The sequence below is a fragment of the Cucurbita moschata genome, unplaced genomic scaffold (genome assembly GCF_002738365.1).
Source record: "Cucurbita moschata cultivar Rifu unplaced genomic scaffold, Cmos_1.0 Cmo_Scf00009, whole genome shotgun sequence".
NCBI lineage: Eukaryota > Viridiplantae > Streptophyta > Magnoliopsida > Cucurbitales > Cucurbitaceae > Cucurbita > Cucurbita moschata.
This window is the reverse complement of record NW_019268525.1, coordinates 3,088,135-3,104,404: the sequence shown is the minus strand read 5'-3', so window position 1 is coordinate 3,104,404 and position 16,270 is coordinate 3,088,135. Positions and strand designations below refer to the sequence as shown.

Sequence of the window (16,270 nt, the reverse complement as noted above, 5' to 3'; positions counted from 1 at the left end):
AATTTTATATAATTTAATAAAAAATATAAGGACAACAACAGTTGAAATGAATAAACGTGAGCTATAATTAGCATTTAACCTCAATTCTACTACCTTAAATAAATAAAATGTACGTAAAATATTTAAATGCTTTTAAAAAAATTAATTTACCTTGGAAAAAAATAATTACAATGAATAAATATTATAGATTTTTTTTTTCACAATATATTAATTTGGCTGCATATTTGAAATTTCTTTTAATTTTTCCGGTGCATTATCGTATTTTCACTATATTTGTACAAATTAAACCGAGAATGAAAGAAGAAATTAGGAGACATTTCTTCTATATTTCAAGCAACATAGAGATTATATTGAACCTTAGGAAAATTATTAGGTTTATTATAACATTCTACCATTTTTATTACAAAAAAAAAAAAAAAAAATAATAATCTATTAATTTATTTTTTGAAAAAAATATATAAAAAATGAAAAAAAAATGAAAAATGAAATAGGAAAAAGGACGAAAAAGACTTCATCGTCCACGTAGACATCTCTTATGAAATTATGGATGGTATAATTTATAGAGGTAAATTGACGAAAATATGATTATGTTAAATGAGAATCTTGGAAGATAGAGGGACAGTTTTGTCATTTTGATCCAGTCAACTTGGTTTCAATGGTTTCAATATTTATTGTGATAAAATAAAAGTGATGCATGGTTTTTTTGTGATCAGAATTTCCCAAATCGGATCGTCCGCTTCTTCTTCTCGAAATTTTGAAGGAAGAAGATGACCCGAGGAAAACAGAAGATCGAAGCTCAGAAGCGAAATGCGGAGAAGAATCAGAAGCCCAAGGGCTCACAATTCGAGGCCAGAGCCGTTGCCCTTAAAGTTATCTGCCCTATTTGCAAGGTTCTCATCTTCTCCAATCTCGTTGCTCTTATACGACTCTATTGGATTCGAGTGTTCATTTGTTCATTTTTTATCTCGATTCTGGTCTTAATTAATGTTATGTGTTGAAGCAACTGGCAATCCCATATCTGGCAACCAAAAGGAAATCATCCTTTTTCTTGCCTGTTCTCTGTTCTTGCTTTAAATACACTTCATATTTCTTGTTCTGTTGTTGGTCTCCATTCACAAGAAATTCGTTGGAATATGATCAATTTGGGGTTTTATTTTCACTTTCTGCCAGTAAGGACGTTGGCTCCCAAGTGGATGGATTGTAAGATCCCACGTCGGTTGGAAAGGAGAACGAAACATTGTCTATAAGGGTGTGGAAACATCTCCCTACTTTGAGAGCTATTGCTCAAAGTGGATAATAGCATACCATTGTAGGGTTTGTGATTCCTAACATGGTATAGAGTCATGCCCATGTCAATATAGAATTCTCAAATGTTGAACAAAGAAGTTGTGAGCCTCAAAGGTATAGTCAAAAGTGACTCAAATGTCGAACAAAGGGTGTACTTTGTTTGAGGACTCCAGAGAAGGAGTCGATCCTCGACTAAGGAGAGGTTGTTCGAGGGCTCCATAGACCTCAGAGGAGACTATATAGTGTACTTTATTCGAGGGGAGGATTTTTGAGGATGGTTGGGAGGGAGTCCCACGTTGGCTAATTTATGGAATGATCATGGGTTTATAAGAAAGGACTTGTATTAGAGCATATTATTTGTCTGAACCACCACGATTTTGTTTACTCGAGAAGGTTCGAGCCTTAAAGCTAGATAATATGAGGCCGGATTCTAAACTTCAAACTGTTCTGGCTATGTTGTAGCCTCGATATTGTCCTGAGAGGCCTTGTGAAAAATGCTGTATAGTCGTGTGTTTGTTGTATCAGATTATGATCGAGTTCATGTTGTTGGGAGAAAAGAACTTGATACTCTATATAAGTCCAAAATCACACCTCTATTGGTAAAACTTCAGAGGACGATTTCTTTTCTCTTCTCATTTGGGTTCCTAATTTGTCTGTTGAGTTCAAATTTTTTCTTTGTGATTGCTTTTCTTGGATGCTACCCAGTTCTCTACAAACTATTATGTTTAGCAAGTAGATTGATCTTGTTCTTGGGAAGAAGTGGAATACCCTGATTTTTCATTCTTCTCCATGTGTGGATTGATCGGGAGAGTTTCTACTTAAGAGCAATCGGCTCCTAGTGAGAACTGACATCCTGGTTGGTGCAAATTGAGATCTTGAAGCTAAGGTTAAGGCCCTTCCTAAAGCAGGAACATAGTTTCTTGTTCAAATCCAAAGTCCTCAGTCTCCTCCCCGAGTTAAGACTCGAGTTAAGACTGTAGTTCCAAATCCAGAATCTTAGACAATTCAACTTAATATAGCATAGCGGATATAATTTGATTCAGCTTAGAAGAAGAAAGGGGCATCTTTCCCTTGACTTTTGGGTTGCGAGTGCATGCGTCCATCACGGTTAGAGCTTTCATAGGTACCTTGTACGTAGTTAAGGTGAAGCTTTGTTTGGTCTTGATTCTAGACTAGGCTGGAAATAACCCCATGACTGACCTAGCTCAAATTTGTTGTTGATTCGGGCAGAATCCATTCATCTTGCTCTTCATACAATTACATACTAGAATCCATGTTTATCATATTTCTCTTCTAGAACTTTGTGAATTTATCTCGTTCTCGGGGTCGAAAATCACGAAACATACAGTCAATGTGGCCGTAAATGTTGAACTAGACATAGGAGGGAGTAAAAGAATGAAAGAAAAAGGTGAAGCTTTGTTTGGTCTTGATTCTAGACTAGGCTGGAAATAACCCATGACTGACCTAGCTCAAATTTGTAGTAATTTTGGTACTTACAAGATGAATTCAATAATCTTGTTCTTACCTCAGGTACAACTAGCAAATCATAACCAATTGGGCGATCATTATGCCTCCAAACATCCAAAGGAAAAGCCACCATCAGAATCGAGCTGAATCGTCGCTTGCACGTTGAAGTATGTGTGTCACTACATATTGAAGGCATTTCAAAGTTCTCTTATGTTCAGATCAATGAAAGTTGCTGGTATTGTCTTCATATTTATTGTTCTTAAAATGTACTAGAAAGAATGATGATTTGTTCTGTCACTTGTAAAATAAACCAAACTCTAGCATGCTTATTCCACATTCCCAGTCTTAAGTTTCTCTGTGCCTTAGAAAATATGGAATCCTTGAAAGAAATGGCCTTGTTTCCAGCATAAAATGATACAAATGAATAGGCTAATCATCACAGAAGAGAATAGAAAGGTGATCATAGTAATAAGATTCTTAATTCAAGCTAAACTTCATAGGTTTTGTTCAATACTGATAATGTATATAACAATGTATTCTTTTTTCTTCCAAGAACTATAAATTCCTGGGAGAAAACTGTTCAATCTCTGTATGCATACAATCAGGCTAGACACTTGTGAAAAATTGCATATGTGATATGTACTATCAGCCACCCCAAAGCAAAAAGGAAACCTGAATTTTTTATATCTACCATGCCTTCAAAAATAGTGTTGCTGTAACTACATTCTTCCTTTTTTGCTTCAACTATCCCATTCTCAGGAATCAGCACCGTTTTTTATATCATCGTCTCATAAATTATTTTCACGGTTGAGCTTGTTTAAAAGGTCTGTTAAGAGAGCATCCATTCCTTCAGCTCGGATATCTTGTCTTTTCTTTCTCTGTTCTTCTCTTTCCCTCCAAGCTTTCTCAGCCATTAACCTCTCCCTCACGAGCTTCTCCATCGAGTCACGCCATTCCTGCTCGAACATTCGTCGGTTGTTGTAATGTCTCTCAAGTATTTCCCTCCATTCCATTTCCATCCTCTGCTGCCACTGAAAGAAGCCCTTCAACAACTCTAGGATTTCATTACTAACCGAGCTACTTGAACTTTTAGAACCAGCTGTTCTTGAAGACTTTGCTGGGTGAGTTCCTATAGCCTTTCCCTTCTGTGAGTTGCTTTGAGTTGGGATCTCCTCCTCACTTTCTTCTTCATCAAGTTCTTTGAGCTCTGAATATTCTTCTAAACTTCTCTCCCTCCCTCTTTTCTTTGTTGCACTAGAACCTGCTTCAGGTTCATGGAGCAATCGGTGCATAGCTTTCTCCCTTACGGCAAATACTGCACGGATTTCCTCAAAAAATGGGCATTGCCAGCCAAACTCTTTATGGGTTGTCTCCTTCCCCTGTACAACCGTTATAAAATTAGAAACATATGACGGTGATTAAACAACATAAGCAATGCCAACTGCCTCAACTTCTAGGGGTATCTTTAGCTCATTGAGTTTTGGGGCCAAAATTGGACTTGACAAGTCAAACTAATTCTAGGCTATTTTATTACTAGAATTCTATGAAGAGTTTAGTCGGAATTACATGAAACGGATCTAAAAGTAAAAGATGTCTTTTCTACAAATACTAATGAACGAGAATTACTGCATATATGGGAAGCAATTAAATGTTTCGCCACTTATGACCAACCTCCCACATAAAGAAAGGGTTCAGGTTAATTTTTCACTCGCAATGTCGACCACACTCGATGTTTGAACTGTAATGGCACTGCAAGTTCTTGTTTGGAAACTTTAGTTTAAGAAGGTGCTTTAAAGAGAGAGCAGGAAGCTCAGTTAAGATGGGCTTTAGTGAACGAGAAACTTCCTGAATTAACTGCGCTTGTTTTTATCATAGGAGTTCATTGATCTCATGGATAAAACATAGAGTTAGAATGACAGATATCTGGTTTTTTTCCACGTGTAACGGCCCAAGCTCACTGCTAGCAAATATTATTCTCTTTGAGCTTTTTTCCACATGTTAATGTAACAGCCCAAGCTCACTTCTAGCAAATATTGTCCTTTTTAAGCTTTTTTCTACATGTTAATGTAACGGCTCAAGCTCATTGCTAGCAGTTATTGTCCTTTTTGGATTTTTCCTTCCGAGCTTCCCCTCAAGGTTTTTAAAACGCTTTTGCTAGGGAGAGGTTTCCACACCCTTATAAAGAATGCTTCGTTCTCCTCTCCATTTGATGTGGGATATCACAATCCATGCTACTTTGAAGCTCAACGTCCTCAATGACACACCGCCCGGTTTCTGGCTCTGATAACATTTGTAACAGTCCAAGCTCATTGCTAGCAGATATTGTCCTTCTTGGGTTTTCCCTTTCGAGCTTCCCCTCAAAGTTTTTAAAACACGTCTGCTAGGGAGAGGTTTCTACACCCTTATAAAGAATGCTTTGTTATCCTCCTCAACCAACGTGGGATCTCACAATCCACCCCCCTTCGAGGCTCAGTATCCTTGCTGGCACTCATTCCCTTCTTCAAACAATGTGAGACTCCCCAATCTACCTCCTTCGAGGCCCAGTGTCCTAACTGGCACACCGCCTCATGCCCACCCCCCTTCGAGGCTCAACCTCCTCATTGGCAAATCGCCTAGTGTCTGACTCTGATACCATTTGTAACGGCCAAAGGCACCGCTAGCAAATAGTCCTCTTTGAAATTTCCCTTTCGGGCTTCTCCTCAAGGTTTTATAAATAATGCTTTGTTCTCCTCCCCAACCGATATGGGATCTCCAGTTAAAATCCCTCTTCAATCGCCTTCTTGTTAATTCTAACTTCTACCCCTCCTCCCATCATGTGAATCCCGCATCTTCACGAAGCTGAAGTGTCAAAACAAAGTCAAGTTCTTTTTCTGGTGCATGTAGCTCTTGGTAAGTTAACACTTGTAACAATAGCAAGTTAAAGAAACCTAAGCCTGAAGTCTGCTTATCCCCTCTATGATGCAGCCTATCAGAATATAGGAAAAGGTATCACTGCCTTCTAGTTTTTTCAATAATTCTGTGGCTATCTCCTTCAACTTCTTGCTGGCCACACATTCATTAGGGTAAGGTGATAAGATAATGCAGCGCAATGCAGTCTTTGGCTATGGTACGTGGACAGGTCTTTGTTCAGAATGAAATCTGAGAACCAAATTCCATTAAATTTTAACCAGAAAGCCTTTTGGAATCAACTTCGGCTTTTCATCCATTGGGGTAGCTAAGAGATTAGAATTGAAAGACTGACCATTCATAGGTAATTAAGAGATTGTGTAAGAAAGATCTATTAGAGAAAACTAAAGAACAGTCAGATTTTCTAGAATCTCTTCTCACTTCGATTCCAGGGGAAATAAACCTACCAAGAAGATTGGACAGAAACAAGACTGGAAATGGAAGCATTAACACACTTTGACAAGACATACACCTAGGAAATTAAGTAGAATGATGCATCTTTTACAAGTAGTCGACAGATATTCAATTTTGCCACCGTGCCTGAGTTGATATGTACTCCTAGAACTGAAGAAAGCCATTTTGAGAGACAAATCTCCAAAAACAATGGTTGCTACCTCTTAGCAGTACCCTTCAATTCTAACCATTTTCTCCAAACCTCCTCTTACAGGCAATTACAGGCAGCTAGAGTTTTGAAAGGTCAAAACATGTCTATTTTGAATAAAGACTTTATGACATCTTGTCATTTTCTCGTCCGCATGTTGCGAGACATTATCAGCATTTTACTACCTTTCTCAGATTTAGCTTTAAGAATTTGCAACCATAAATGGCAAAATTGAACCCCATCGAAATCCACGAGAATCAAAATATCAAAGCAAGAACAGTCCAGATTCAGAGGAGCCCACTTGAAAGAAACATAACGGAGAACAGACTGATTCAAAAAAAAAATCCTCAAATGAATACGGAATGAAAACTGGACGAACCTTGTAGCGACTGAGGAGATTCTTCCACTTGCATTTGCACTGATAGGCGGTCCTCCAAAACCCTCGCTCTCTCATCCTTGCACTCGCCATGTCCCACAGTGTCTTCTTCTTCACCGCCGCACCTTCTCCGGTGGAAACCACCGTCAGGTCCCTCTCTAGGTCGGCTCGAATCCGGATGAACTCCCTTGTCTCCTCCTCGCTCCACTGGTGTTGCTGAGCCGTCGCCGCCATCGCGCTCGAGGTCATGGTTGATACTATTGCAGGGCTCTAGCTTCGGCTTCAGTGAAAACAGTGGACGGCGGTGACATCGGCGAACTCCGACGAGAAATTTAATGGTGGAAATTTGTGATTGACGAAGGCCCTCTTTCCATTATCGGCCTTTTCCGGCTTGCTTCTTTAAGAAGGAAAGGAATCGTTGAAATTTGGCGATCTTTTAATTTACTCGTCCACCTATGACTTTTGATCACTTGATAAGACATTGTTTTTCTTCCTTTTTCAAACTATGCTTTCAATTTGCCTGTCTAAGGAAAAATAAAAAATAATAAAATTTTAAAAATAAAAAATAATAGTTTTAAAATATTTTAAATCGAAAACTATGCCAGATATCACAGTCATATTCATCTAAGACGTGTTGTCTATAGTTGCATGTCGAATGATTCGGTTATACTTGTCTAGAACATGTTATCCATGGTCGCATGTCCGTTCTAAACCCCTTTTTACATGCTTATATGGGAGTGTATGACTGTTTACCAAAATCATGTCTATATTGGTTATGGCTAAAATATCTCAAAATGTACGGATATAATTAGTTGTCACTTCTTCCTACTCGGGTTATATGCTATCACAGTCATTATCGTTGTCTAATTGCTTTTAGCTTATAACATTATTTTCTTTTAAATTGTTTTTAAACATACTTCCTCGCTCACGTTTTCTAAAACATTTCTCACAAACGTGACTTGAGTCTCGATCATACGCTGACATTGCCTGCGAAGTTCGAATCTCTCATGATCGACTTGTTTGCTAGGTTAGAACAAGTGTTGCACAATTGTCATCCTGTTGCTATAAGAATGCGATTGTGACACGAGGCACGAGAATATATGTATGTATATATAGATACATACATATACATATATATATATATATTATATATATATGTATATGTATATGTATGTATATATATGTACGTACGTGTGTGTATCTATATATGTATGTATGTATATATATCTTACGTGCGCGTGTGCATATATATATATATATATTTATATATCATATACCTACCTATATAGATACATACACATATATATAGATACATATATATATATACGTACATATATATATATACATACATACATTTGATATATATACATACATACGATATATATATGGAGTGAAATTTGGTTAAGATTGGATTGAATCGAATAAAGAAGGCCTAACCCCAAATTGGATCATTCGTACGCCTATTCGCAAAGGAGCAGTCTGTAAGGAAAGGGAAAATTAGGCTGAGATTCGCTAATCGAATTTTACCTCAACAATCTCTCTCTCTCTCTCGCTTCCATCACTCTGTTATTTCTGTCGAGAGAGTCTTTCAAAAATCCCTTTCCTTCTAGGGTTTGGAGAATCTGGGCAACTCCTGCTCGTCTGTCATGTTTCCTCTCAGTTCCGTCCGATTCAAACCAGGATTTCTCTAATTAGCGCCAATTTTCCCCTTCAACCATATATCTACTCGGAATCCGACCCCATCTGTCGGTTCTTCAAATTTTCGCTCGTGTTTCATCATTCAATAGATAAGGGTTTCGCATTAATTATGATTACAATCTTCAAGCCCTTTATGTCTTTCATCGTAATCGTTCATAATCTTCGTGTATTTGGCCCTGGATTGAATCCCTTTGCACCCTACTGTGTCGCTCATCATTCCATTGCTGCTTCTCGCTAATTCTCTTCGCTTTCGTTTCTTCCCACGAATCCTCTTTAAGAATTTTAATTTTACTTTGTTCTTCCTAAGAATCATGTAATTCTTGTTTCTTTTTGGGTTCTGGGTTTATTGTTATAGACCATACTTCAATAAGAAATTTTCGAGGACGATTGAAGGGATTTCTATTTGTATTTTGTGGTTGACGAACTGTAGTGATCGAGGCTGTTTGAGTTGATCGAATTGGATTTGGATTGGAAGAACATGCCTCAGGAACAGAGGAGCTCGATTAGTCGAAGCCTTTCGAGAAGGCGTTCCTTCCGTTATGATGTGTTTAATACGGATGACAGGGGATGGACTTCACTCCACATTGGTGCGCGGAAGGGTGACCTCAAAGAGGTGAGTTTTGGATTCAATTGTTGTATGTTTTTCCCTTTTCATTGCCTTTACAGTTTTGTTGTCATTAATTTTATTGTGAAGAGAATTTCGTTTAATCATTGAAACTTCGAAAGACTGATATACTTGTTCAGTTTAGTATTTGGACGTTATTTGTGCGGTGAGATTGTTCCACACGGAAGGGGAAATATGTGACAAATGGTATTATACAGTTAAAACTTTTTGTAAGTTGGAATGTTGGCATAGTGATGTCGACGACGTTTTGTTTGTTGTCGAGATTTCCACCATGTCTTGAGAGAAGATAGATAGATGTTAATCCTTCTTTGATCTGTCAGCATAGTCAGACATTGGCATGTTGAATGGAATGTTGCATATCAAGTGAACTTTTTAACTCCATGGTTATTTCTTATGAGGATAATCGCGTTTACTAACCTCAATTCTGTAGGCCTCTTTTATCCTTTGATTTCTTTCTAGGAGTGTTGTTGTTTAGTTGTAGTTTCTGATCATTTTTGAGTTATGACCTGTGAATGCCTATTGTGTTTTTGTTTTATTCTGTGTGTGTGCGCGTGTGCGCGCATTTTTGGATGCAAAAAGGCCAAAATAATATATCGGTCCATGGAAAAGAGAAGCAACCCGAAGAGGATAGGAAAGAACTCCAACTATTGAGGATGAAAAAATTAAGGAATATGACCAAAAACTAACGGCACGAACGGAGACCTTGAAAGAGTAGCTTCCAAACCCTTCTACCTCCTTAAAAAACTCGTATTCGTTTCTAAGTAGATTTTCAATACATCTGCCAAGAACCTTGGTTTTGAGGTAAACTTCCAGTTGTTTCAGAAGTATGCAAACTTCTTCCAAAATAGTGCAACAAGAATGGATTGGAACCAAGGCCACCCAAAACCGGGACCAAAGGATGGTGACTGAATAAATCTATTACTTCTTTGCTCGTTTATTATTGAGTTGATAGGTGTTGGTGTTATTCATTTAGTGTTCTTGAATGTTCTTTTGCAAATATAATTGCTTGAAGGTATTATTCTCCCCTTGTCGGTCAGGTGAAGCGTCTGCTAAACGATGGAATGGATGTGAATGCATTAGCATGGGGCCCCAAATCAAAGGGGTTGACCCCCCTCCACCTTGCTGCTGAGGGTGGACATCTCGAAGTAATGGATGAATTGCTTGAACGTGGTGCCAACATTGATGCTAGAACTAAAGGTGCTTGTGGCTGTAAGTATCATTCTCTCTTTTATCCACTCATTACCCTTCAAATTGAATAAATATTACTGGAATTCATTTTTATTCATATTTGCTGAAATTGTCTGTTGGGTAGTTCTCTGGGATTAGATTTCAATTTTTACCAGAATTTTAACCACATTAACTCATTTTTATTTACGAACATCAAAATCAAGCAGTGAGTTAATCTTAAGCCTAAATTGACTGTTTGAAGTTGAGAAAAGAATATCTCGAGGAGTGGAGTATTTAATTCAATTCATAAACAGTTTTGCTATATTAAGTATGAATTAACCTATGGCTATTAGAATAGAAGCTGCAACCTATTTTTGCCCTCTGTTTATTCTTTCTATTCTGCCTTTTTAACTTAATTATGTTGGGTAAACGTTCATTTTATTGCTCCTGCGCCACAATCTTGGCTTTTGGGCGTCTAACTTAATCTTGTTGGGTAAAGTTTCATTTTGTGGCTCCTGCACCACATTCTTGGCGTTATCTTGTAATTATTGCGTTGGTGCTGCCATGGTGGCTGGGTTTTTCCATGTTTATGTTGTTCGAGTTCACAAGCAAGCGTGCACCACGGAGGTGTAGACCGTTGGCACCATCGATCTTGTTTTTCTTTGAACAAGATGATAAACAACCAAAATTTCTTTTTCTGTAGGTACCTAAATATTAGCAATAGGTTGGGTAAGAATACATGAGATGTTAACCGGTGTAGGTAAATAATAAAGTTGTGATAGTCACCTACTTAGGATTTAATATTCCACGAGTTATCTTGCAAATAAATGTAGTAAAGCCAGATAGTTGTCCCAGAATTGTCGAGGTGCAGACAAATTGGGTTAGATGCTCGCGAAGATTAAAAAAAGAGAGAATTTATGAGATGTTCTAGCCATGTATATTGCCTAAACATTCATTATGTTGAGAATGAACCCCACAGGGACACCTCTGCACAGTGCAGCCAAAGAGAGGAGGAGGGAAGCGGTTAAGTTCCTTGTGGAGAATGGAGCATTCTTGCCGGATGATATCAATGACTGCAGATTCAATCCCCCACTTCACTACTGTCCTGGTCTCGAGTGGGCGTATGACGAGATGAAGCGTCTTCAACACGAAACTGGTTCGTCTGCAGAGACATCTTGCTGCAGCTCTGAGAGCTGAAAACCCTTCTCACCCACCCACCCATCCTTACGTTGTTCTGTTGAGTTTGATTCTGTTTTTATCAAGACATCTATCTTGAACTTGCTGTGTGTCTGGTCAGTATTGCTTTGTTCTATGGAACCTACTTTTGAAGCGTGTTGTTACCCATAAACTGTGTTGTGTTTGCGAACCTTCGCCAAACATCGATCAATTTCAATTCTCGATTTCAATTCTCTCTTCTTTACTCTTTTGCGAATTGAGTTTGGTTGAAAGATTGTATTGGATCTCTGAGTACTCGTAACTCGAACATACAAACAATTCTATGATTAGGGGGAAAACAACTAAGATTAGAGAAGAAAACTAAGGCTCTAACTTCAATTATGAATATAGGCATAGATGGCTAAAAGTGCCCACACAACAAGGTGGGTGTGAGAAAAGAGGATGTTTGGGCATTTGTGGTATCAAAATATGCATATTTTGTGAAGAACATTGGGCCATTTGGTTGTACGTTTCAAGACAAGCTTCATTTATTGAAGCAAACTTAGCATTTGGAATCTTCAATCATTTTTTTCCTTAATCAATTTAGGTACGAACCACCCCAAATGATCAACTTTAGTTATAAAATTTGGAAAATAAAATTCAAAAACTATATATAATTTTAATCTTAATCTTAGATCAATGATAAAACATGTTAAAATAACCGTAATATGATCATGTTATTGGAGGTGTCCGAGAGTCACCCAAATGGTAAATTTTTATCTGAATTCTAGATATGGGACGTTTATAATAATTAACCATAAATGGGAAGTTAATATGGGGTTTGTAAGGTGAGATTATTTCTTTTAATGGAATGATGTGTAACACACGTGTAACTAACCCTATCAAAATCCTTAACATGAATCATTGGTACAGACTATATTCTCTAATTAAATATTGAACTTGCTTCCTTAATTAAATTAAAACGTCCATCAACCCTTATATATAATACATATCACTAAATTATTAACTTTTCAATTATTGGTCATTTCAAATTATTAAAAGAAAAATGGTTAGTAGAGTGCTAATACGATGAGATGGGACAAGTCGATAATTTTTTTCGACAATTATTTTATTTGTTCATATACATAATGTGATTTAGAGATCTTTTGTTTATTCCGAAAGATAGCCAAAGCCAGTCTGTTTTAATTAGACAGGCGTGAGAGTCTGAAACTGCAGAAAAAGTAGTGCGATGCATACGAGAAATAATGGCAAAAAACCCTTTGATAACACAGATCCCAAATCAGTAATTCTTTCAAAAACTTGATTCCATCAAACTCAATAACAGAACTCCATCTCGATCCATGCAAATTTCAAGTGAGAATTTCACAAGAACAATGATTAAAATAGAGCAGGAACGTCTCTATCCCGCTCCGTGAACATGAGAAGAACAAGAATATTTAAAATTTAAAAAAAAAAATGTTTTTGACTTTTCCCAGGTAGTGGATAACAGGCTCAACATCATCAAAATCATTACAATGAAAGAAGCCTTAATGGGGAGTGTCATGATTACAAAAGTCTTCCCTTTGGCTCCATTATATCTAATAAATCCCTTCCCCTATAAATACCCTTTGTTCTTCTTCACCCTCATCATCAATGGCTTCCATGCTGCCTATCATCTTCATCTTCCTCATCTTCACTTCACCTTCCTCAGGTACTTTCCATTATCACTTCAAATTCATAACTAATCTCAATCTAATTGCAAATGGCTCACATTCCATTGCAGGACGAGCTCATGGCCCGAGCCTCGAGCCAGGTTTAAACGAAAAACTAAACCCTTACAATCAGGTAAGACAACTATTGGTTAAGACATATATTATCGATCAATAGCTCAAACTCGGACGTTAATGTGCAGAGAATTGTGATGAGAAAGGTTTTGGGAATGGATGCAACGTTGATGGACTACCATGAACCAGGTGCTAACCCAAGCCACGAGCCAAGAAGGGGAAGCCCCGGAGGTCGAGCAAGTTTCAATCCATGAATTAATATTCAATGCGTTACATAAAGTTTCTGTAAATTTTTAAGTTTAATCCAATGAATAAAAATATATGATATGATGTATGTATGGATTTGCAGCACTTTATAATAATAATAATAAATATATGATCACCTTTTGAATATTTCATTGAATTTGATGTTATATTATGATGGATGATGACGTGTAACACGACAATCAAATCTCCAAGATACACGGTTTGTTCGTGAATGATACTCTAATTGACAGTATATGATGATGAAGATAAATTCTCGTACGAAACTACATAATCTCACAACTAGTCGAGGTCATGATATGAGTATCAATTTTTGTAAATCGATATATAAAATCTTGTTAGGTAGGATCATGAAGTTAATCAATATCAAAGTAAGCATGCAAGTTTAAAGATGACGAGGGTATCAGAGGAATCAGTCCACTGCTAGCAAATATTGTTTGCTTTGACCTGTTACGTATCGTCGTCAAGGAATGATTTGTTCCTCTCTCCAATCGATGTGGGATCTCATTATCTACTCCCATTGGAGGCCCCACGTTCTCGGTAGCACACCGTCTCGTGTCTAGCTCTGATACTATTTGTAACAGCTATGATTTGTTCCCCTCTCCAACCGATGTGGGATTTCACAATCTACTCTCTTGGGGGCTCAACGTTCTCACTAGCATACCGTCTGGTGTCTAGCTCTGATACCATTTGTAACAACTCAATCTCACCGCTTATTAGATATTGTTTGTTTTTGTCTCTTACGTATCGTTGTCAATCTCACGATTTTAAAACGCGTCTGTTATGGAGAAGTTTCCACGCACTTATAAAGAATGTTTCATTCCTCTTTCCAATCAATGTGAAATCTCGCTGTCTTAATTTGCTAACCCACAAAGTTTAAAACAAGAAATATAATAAATAACAATTAAGGTCTATACTTTCGGTCGAGAGGTCATAAGTTTGAATTCTTTCACTCTCTCACACGGTGAACTTTTACAAAACCCGTTCGAACTCATTTTTAGACGTACACGTGATTGCTATTTGACGAGTCTCGAAATGACAACTCGACCTTTTCTTTAGTTTTTGTGAAGCTGTAATTGATTTCAAGTGCTAACCATAATTGAAGGGAATGGCAAAGGCCATGGCCGTACGAACTCCACACTCAAAGGTGCAACAAAAAAAAAAAAGAAAAACATAAAAAAGAGAGACCAAATTGGTGTTTGAAGGGATAAAGCTATTCATGTTTTATGAATAGGACTTGGGAGACATAATCATTCATGCCTTTGCATTAAACTAATCAACATCATTTCCCCTCATGCCTCTAATTTTTAATACATATTTTATTCTTACGATACCCGAGTAAATAAGAAGTTCGAATGAACCGAAACCAATCTTGAAGCATTTGAGGTACTGTGACCCTCTAATAAGTCTACTGAAATTGGCTCTGTATCGATGGAATCTTACTTTAGTTGACTGTGACAGCTATTTGAGTCATATTTCAAATGAGTATCTCCAGCAATTTTGTTTTGGGCAGGCTGATGTCGGTCTTCAGACGATTCAAGTAGACAGGAGAAGGTCGGATGATATAAGAAAAATTGCCTCTAAAGAAGTGTACCTTCTTTCTCGATAGCTAAATCGTAGAAACTTTAAAGTTAAATGTGTTTAGCTTAAAACAAAGAGAACCCGGGACGTGATGTGACGGAGAAGGGAAAATATCGCTAACAGATGTCAAGAATTAGGGATAAGATAGAAATGGTATTTTTGAATAGTAGAGGGGCCTTTGCTATAAACTTTGCCGACAAAGCTAACTCCCTTCGTATAATTATAATAATATTAAACGTTAATCATATGTTTAAGTGTAGGGTTTTTTGCTAATTGAAGATTAAACCATTTTAATGGAACGCTACCTAACCCACACGTGTAAATGGATTAATATTAATTAATTTGTATTAAATATTTGCCACGTATTTCAGTTTTATAAAAATATATATATTATTACTTTTTTTTAATTAACTAAGATAATAGTATCAATTATTACAATTATTTAAGTTAATCATACCATTTTTAAATAAATTCCTCAATTTGAAACTTTTTTTTAAAATAAAAAATCATAACTTGCAAATATTTTTTTTGAAAAATGCTTTTATTAATTTTTTTTATAAAAAATTATTGAGGCTCCATTTAATTATTATTTAATTTTTTAAAATGGTATTTTTTTTTCCTAGTTTCATTTTTCTTAAATTAAATATTTAAATTCTTAGTACACCTTTGAACTCGACGAGCTGTAACTCACATGCACTCATTTTTGCTCGTTGGACTTTCTTAAAAAATAACAAAATTTTAATTAATTAAGTAAAAAATAAGATATTTGACCTATACGACATCAATAATACCATACTATGTAATATATCAAAGAGAAAAATTAAATTTTTTTTATAAAAATAAATAAATAATACCATTGTTTAATCGAGCTTAGATTATTTTCTTATTTAACTCGACATTAAGAAACAAAAATAAATAAATAAATAAATAAAAATTGGATAACAAGTAGAGTATTTGAAGCATGATTACATGAAGCTTTAATGGAGGTTATCATCATGACACTTAATTAGCTTCTCCTAATTTGGCTCCATTATCTTCCTTAATTACTTCTTATATAAAACCCTATTCTTTGTAACCCTAACCACCAGCTTCATCCACCTCTAATCCTTCAACAATGGCGTCCATGGCTGCTTTCAAGACCTTCATTTTCATCTTCCTCATCTTCACATGCCCTAATTCAGGTGCTTTTTTCACTTCACATGGATGATTTATGATTAGGGTTTCTCTTAATTTTATGCTAATTTCTTGTTTAGATCTGAATTTTTCAATGTTAAAAGGGAAATTAGGGTTTGTGTTCTTTTTTTTTTTTTTTTTTTGTA

General features: G+C 36.5%; 2 protein-coding genes and 2 long non-coding RNA genes across 4 annotated transcripts; 3 read left to right on the top strand and 1 right to left on the bottom strand.

The window, feature by feature from the left end:
- The first annotated feature begins 668 nt into the window (after window positions 1–668).
- Window positions 669–3,096, top strand: LOC111447370. The gene is made up of 2 exons (XR_002711252.1): window positions 669–890; window positions 2,818–3,096. It is a non-coding gene; the product is annotated as an uncharacterized LOC111447370 (long non-coding RNA).
- Window positions 3,097–3,214: 118 nt separating this feature from the next.
- LOC111447368 (trihelix transcription factor GT-3b-like) lies at window positions 3,215–7,132 on the bottom strand. Its single transcript, XM_023086506.1, has 2 exons — window positions 6,681–7,132; window positions 3,215–4,133 (listed from the first exon to the last, which is right to left on the bottom strand). Exons 1-2 carry the CDS (start codon window positions 6,924–6,926, stop codon window positions 3,543–3,545), a joined length of 837 nt encoding a protein of 278 aa, XP_022942274.1. The 5' UTR covers window positions 6,927–7,132; the 3' UTR covers window positions 3,215–3,542.
- A 1,019-nt stretch (window positions 7,133–8,151) lies between these two features.
- On the top strand, window positions 8,152–11,573 carry LOC111447369 (phytochrome-interacting ankyrin-repeat protein 2-like). The gene is made up of 3 exons (XM_023086507.1): window positions 8,152–8,988; window positions 10,038–10,209; window positions 11,147–11,573. Exons 1-3 carry the CDS (start codon window positions 8,854–8,856, stop codon window positions 11,362–11,364), a joined length of 525 nt encoding a protein of 174 aa, XP_022942275.1. The 5' UTR covers window positions 8,152–8,853; the 3' UTR covers window positions 11,365–11,573.
- A 1,414-nt stretch (window positions 11,574–12,987) lies between these two features.
- Window positions 12,988–13,450, top strand: LOC111447371. The gene is made up of 3 exons (XR_002711253.1): window positions 12,988–13,033; window positions 13,106–13,167; window positions 13,235–13,450. It is a non-coding gene; the product is annotated as an uncharacterized LOC111447371 (long non-coding RNA).
- Window positions 13,451–16,270: the final 2,820 nt, after the last annotated feature.

What these genes read in the sequence shown, in the direction of transcription:
- LOC111447368 (XM_023086506.1), bottom strand. Translation starts at nt 6,926, where the DNA reads ATGACCTCGAGCGCGATGGCGGCGACGGCTCAGCAACACCAGTGGAGC. An exon ending in ATCTCCTCAGTCGCTACAAG is followed by an intron (nt 4,134 to 6,680) that starts GTTCGTCCAGTT and finishes ACGGTTGTACAG; the next exon opens with GGGAAGGAGACAACCCATAA.
- LOC111447369 (XM_023086507.1), top strand. Translation starts at nt 8,854, where the DNA reads ATGCCTCAGGAACAGAGGAGCTCGATTAGTCGAAGCCTTTCGAGAAGG. An exon ending in GGAAGGGTGACCTCAAAGAG is followed by an intron (nt 8,989 to 10,037) that starts GTGAGTTTTGGA and finishes CTTGTCGGTCAG; the next exon opens with GTGAAGCGTCTGCTAAACGA. An exon ending in AACTAAAGGTGCTTGTGGCT is followed by an intron (nt 10,210 to 11,146) that starts GTAAGTATCATT and finishes TGAACCCCACAG; the next exon opens with GGACACCTCTGCACAGTGCA.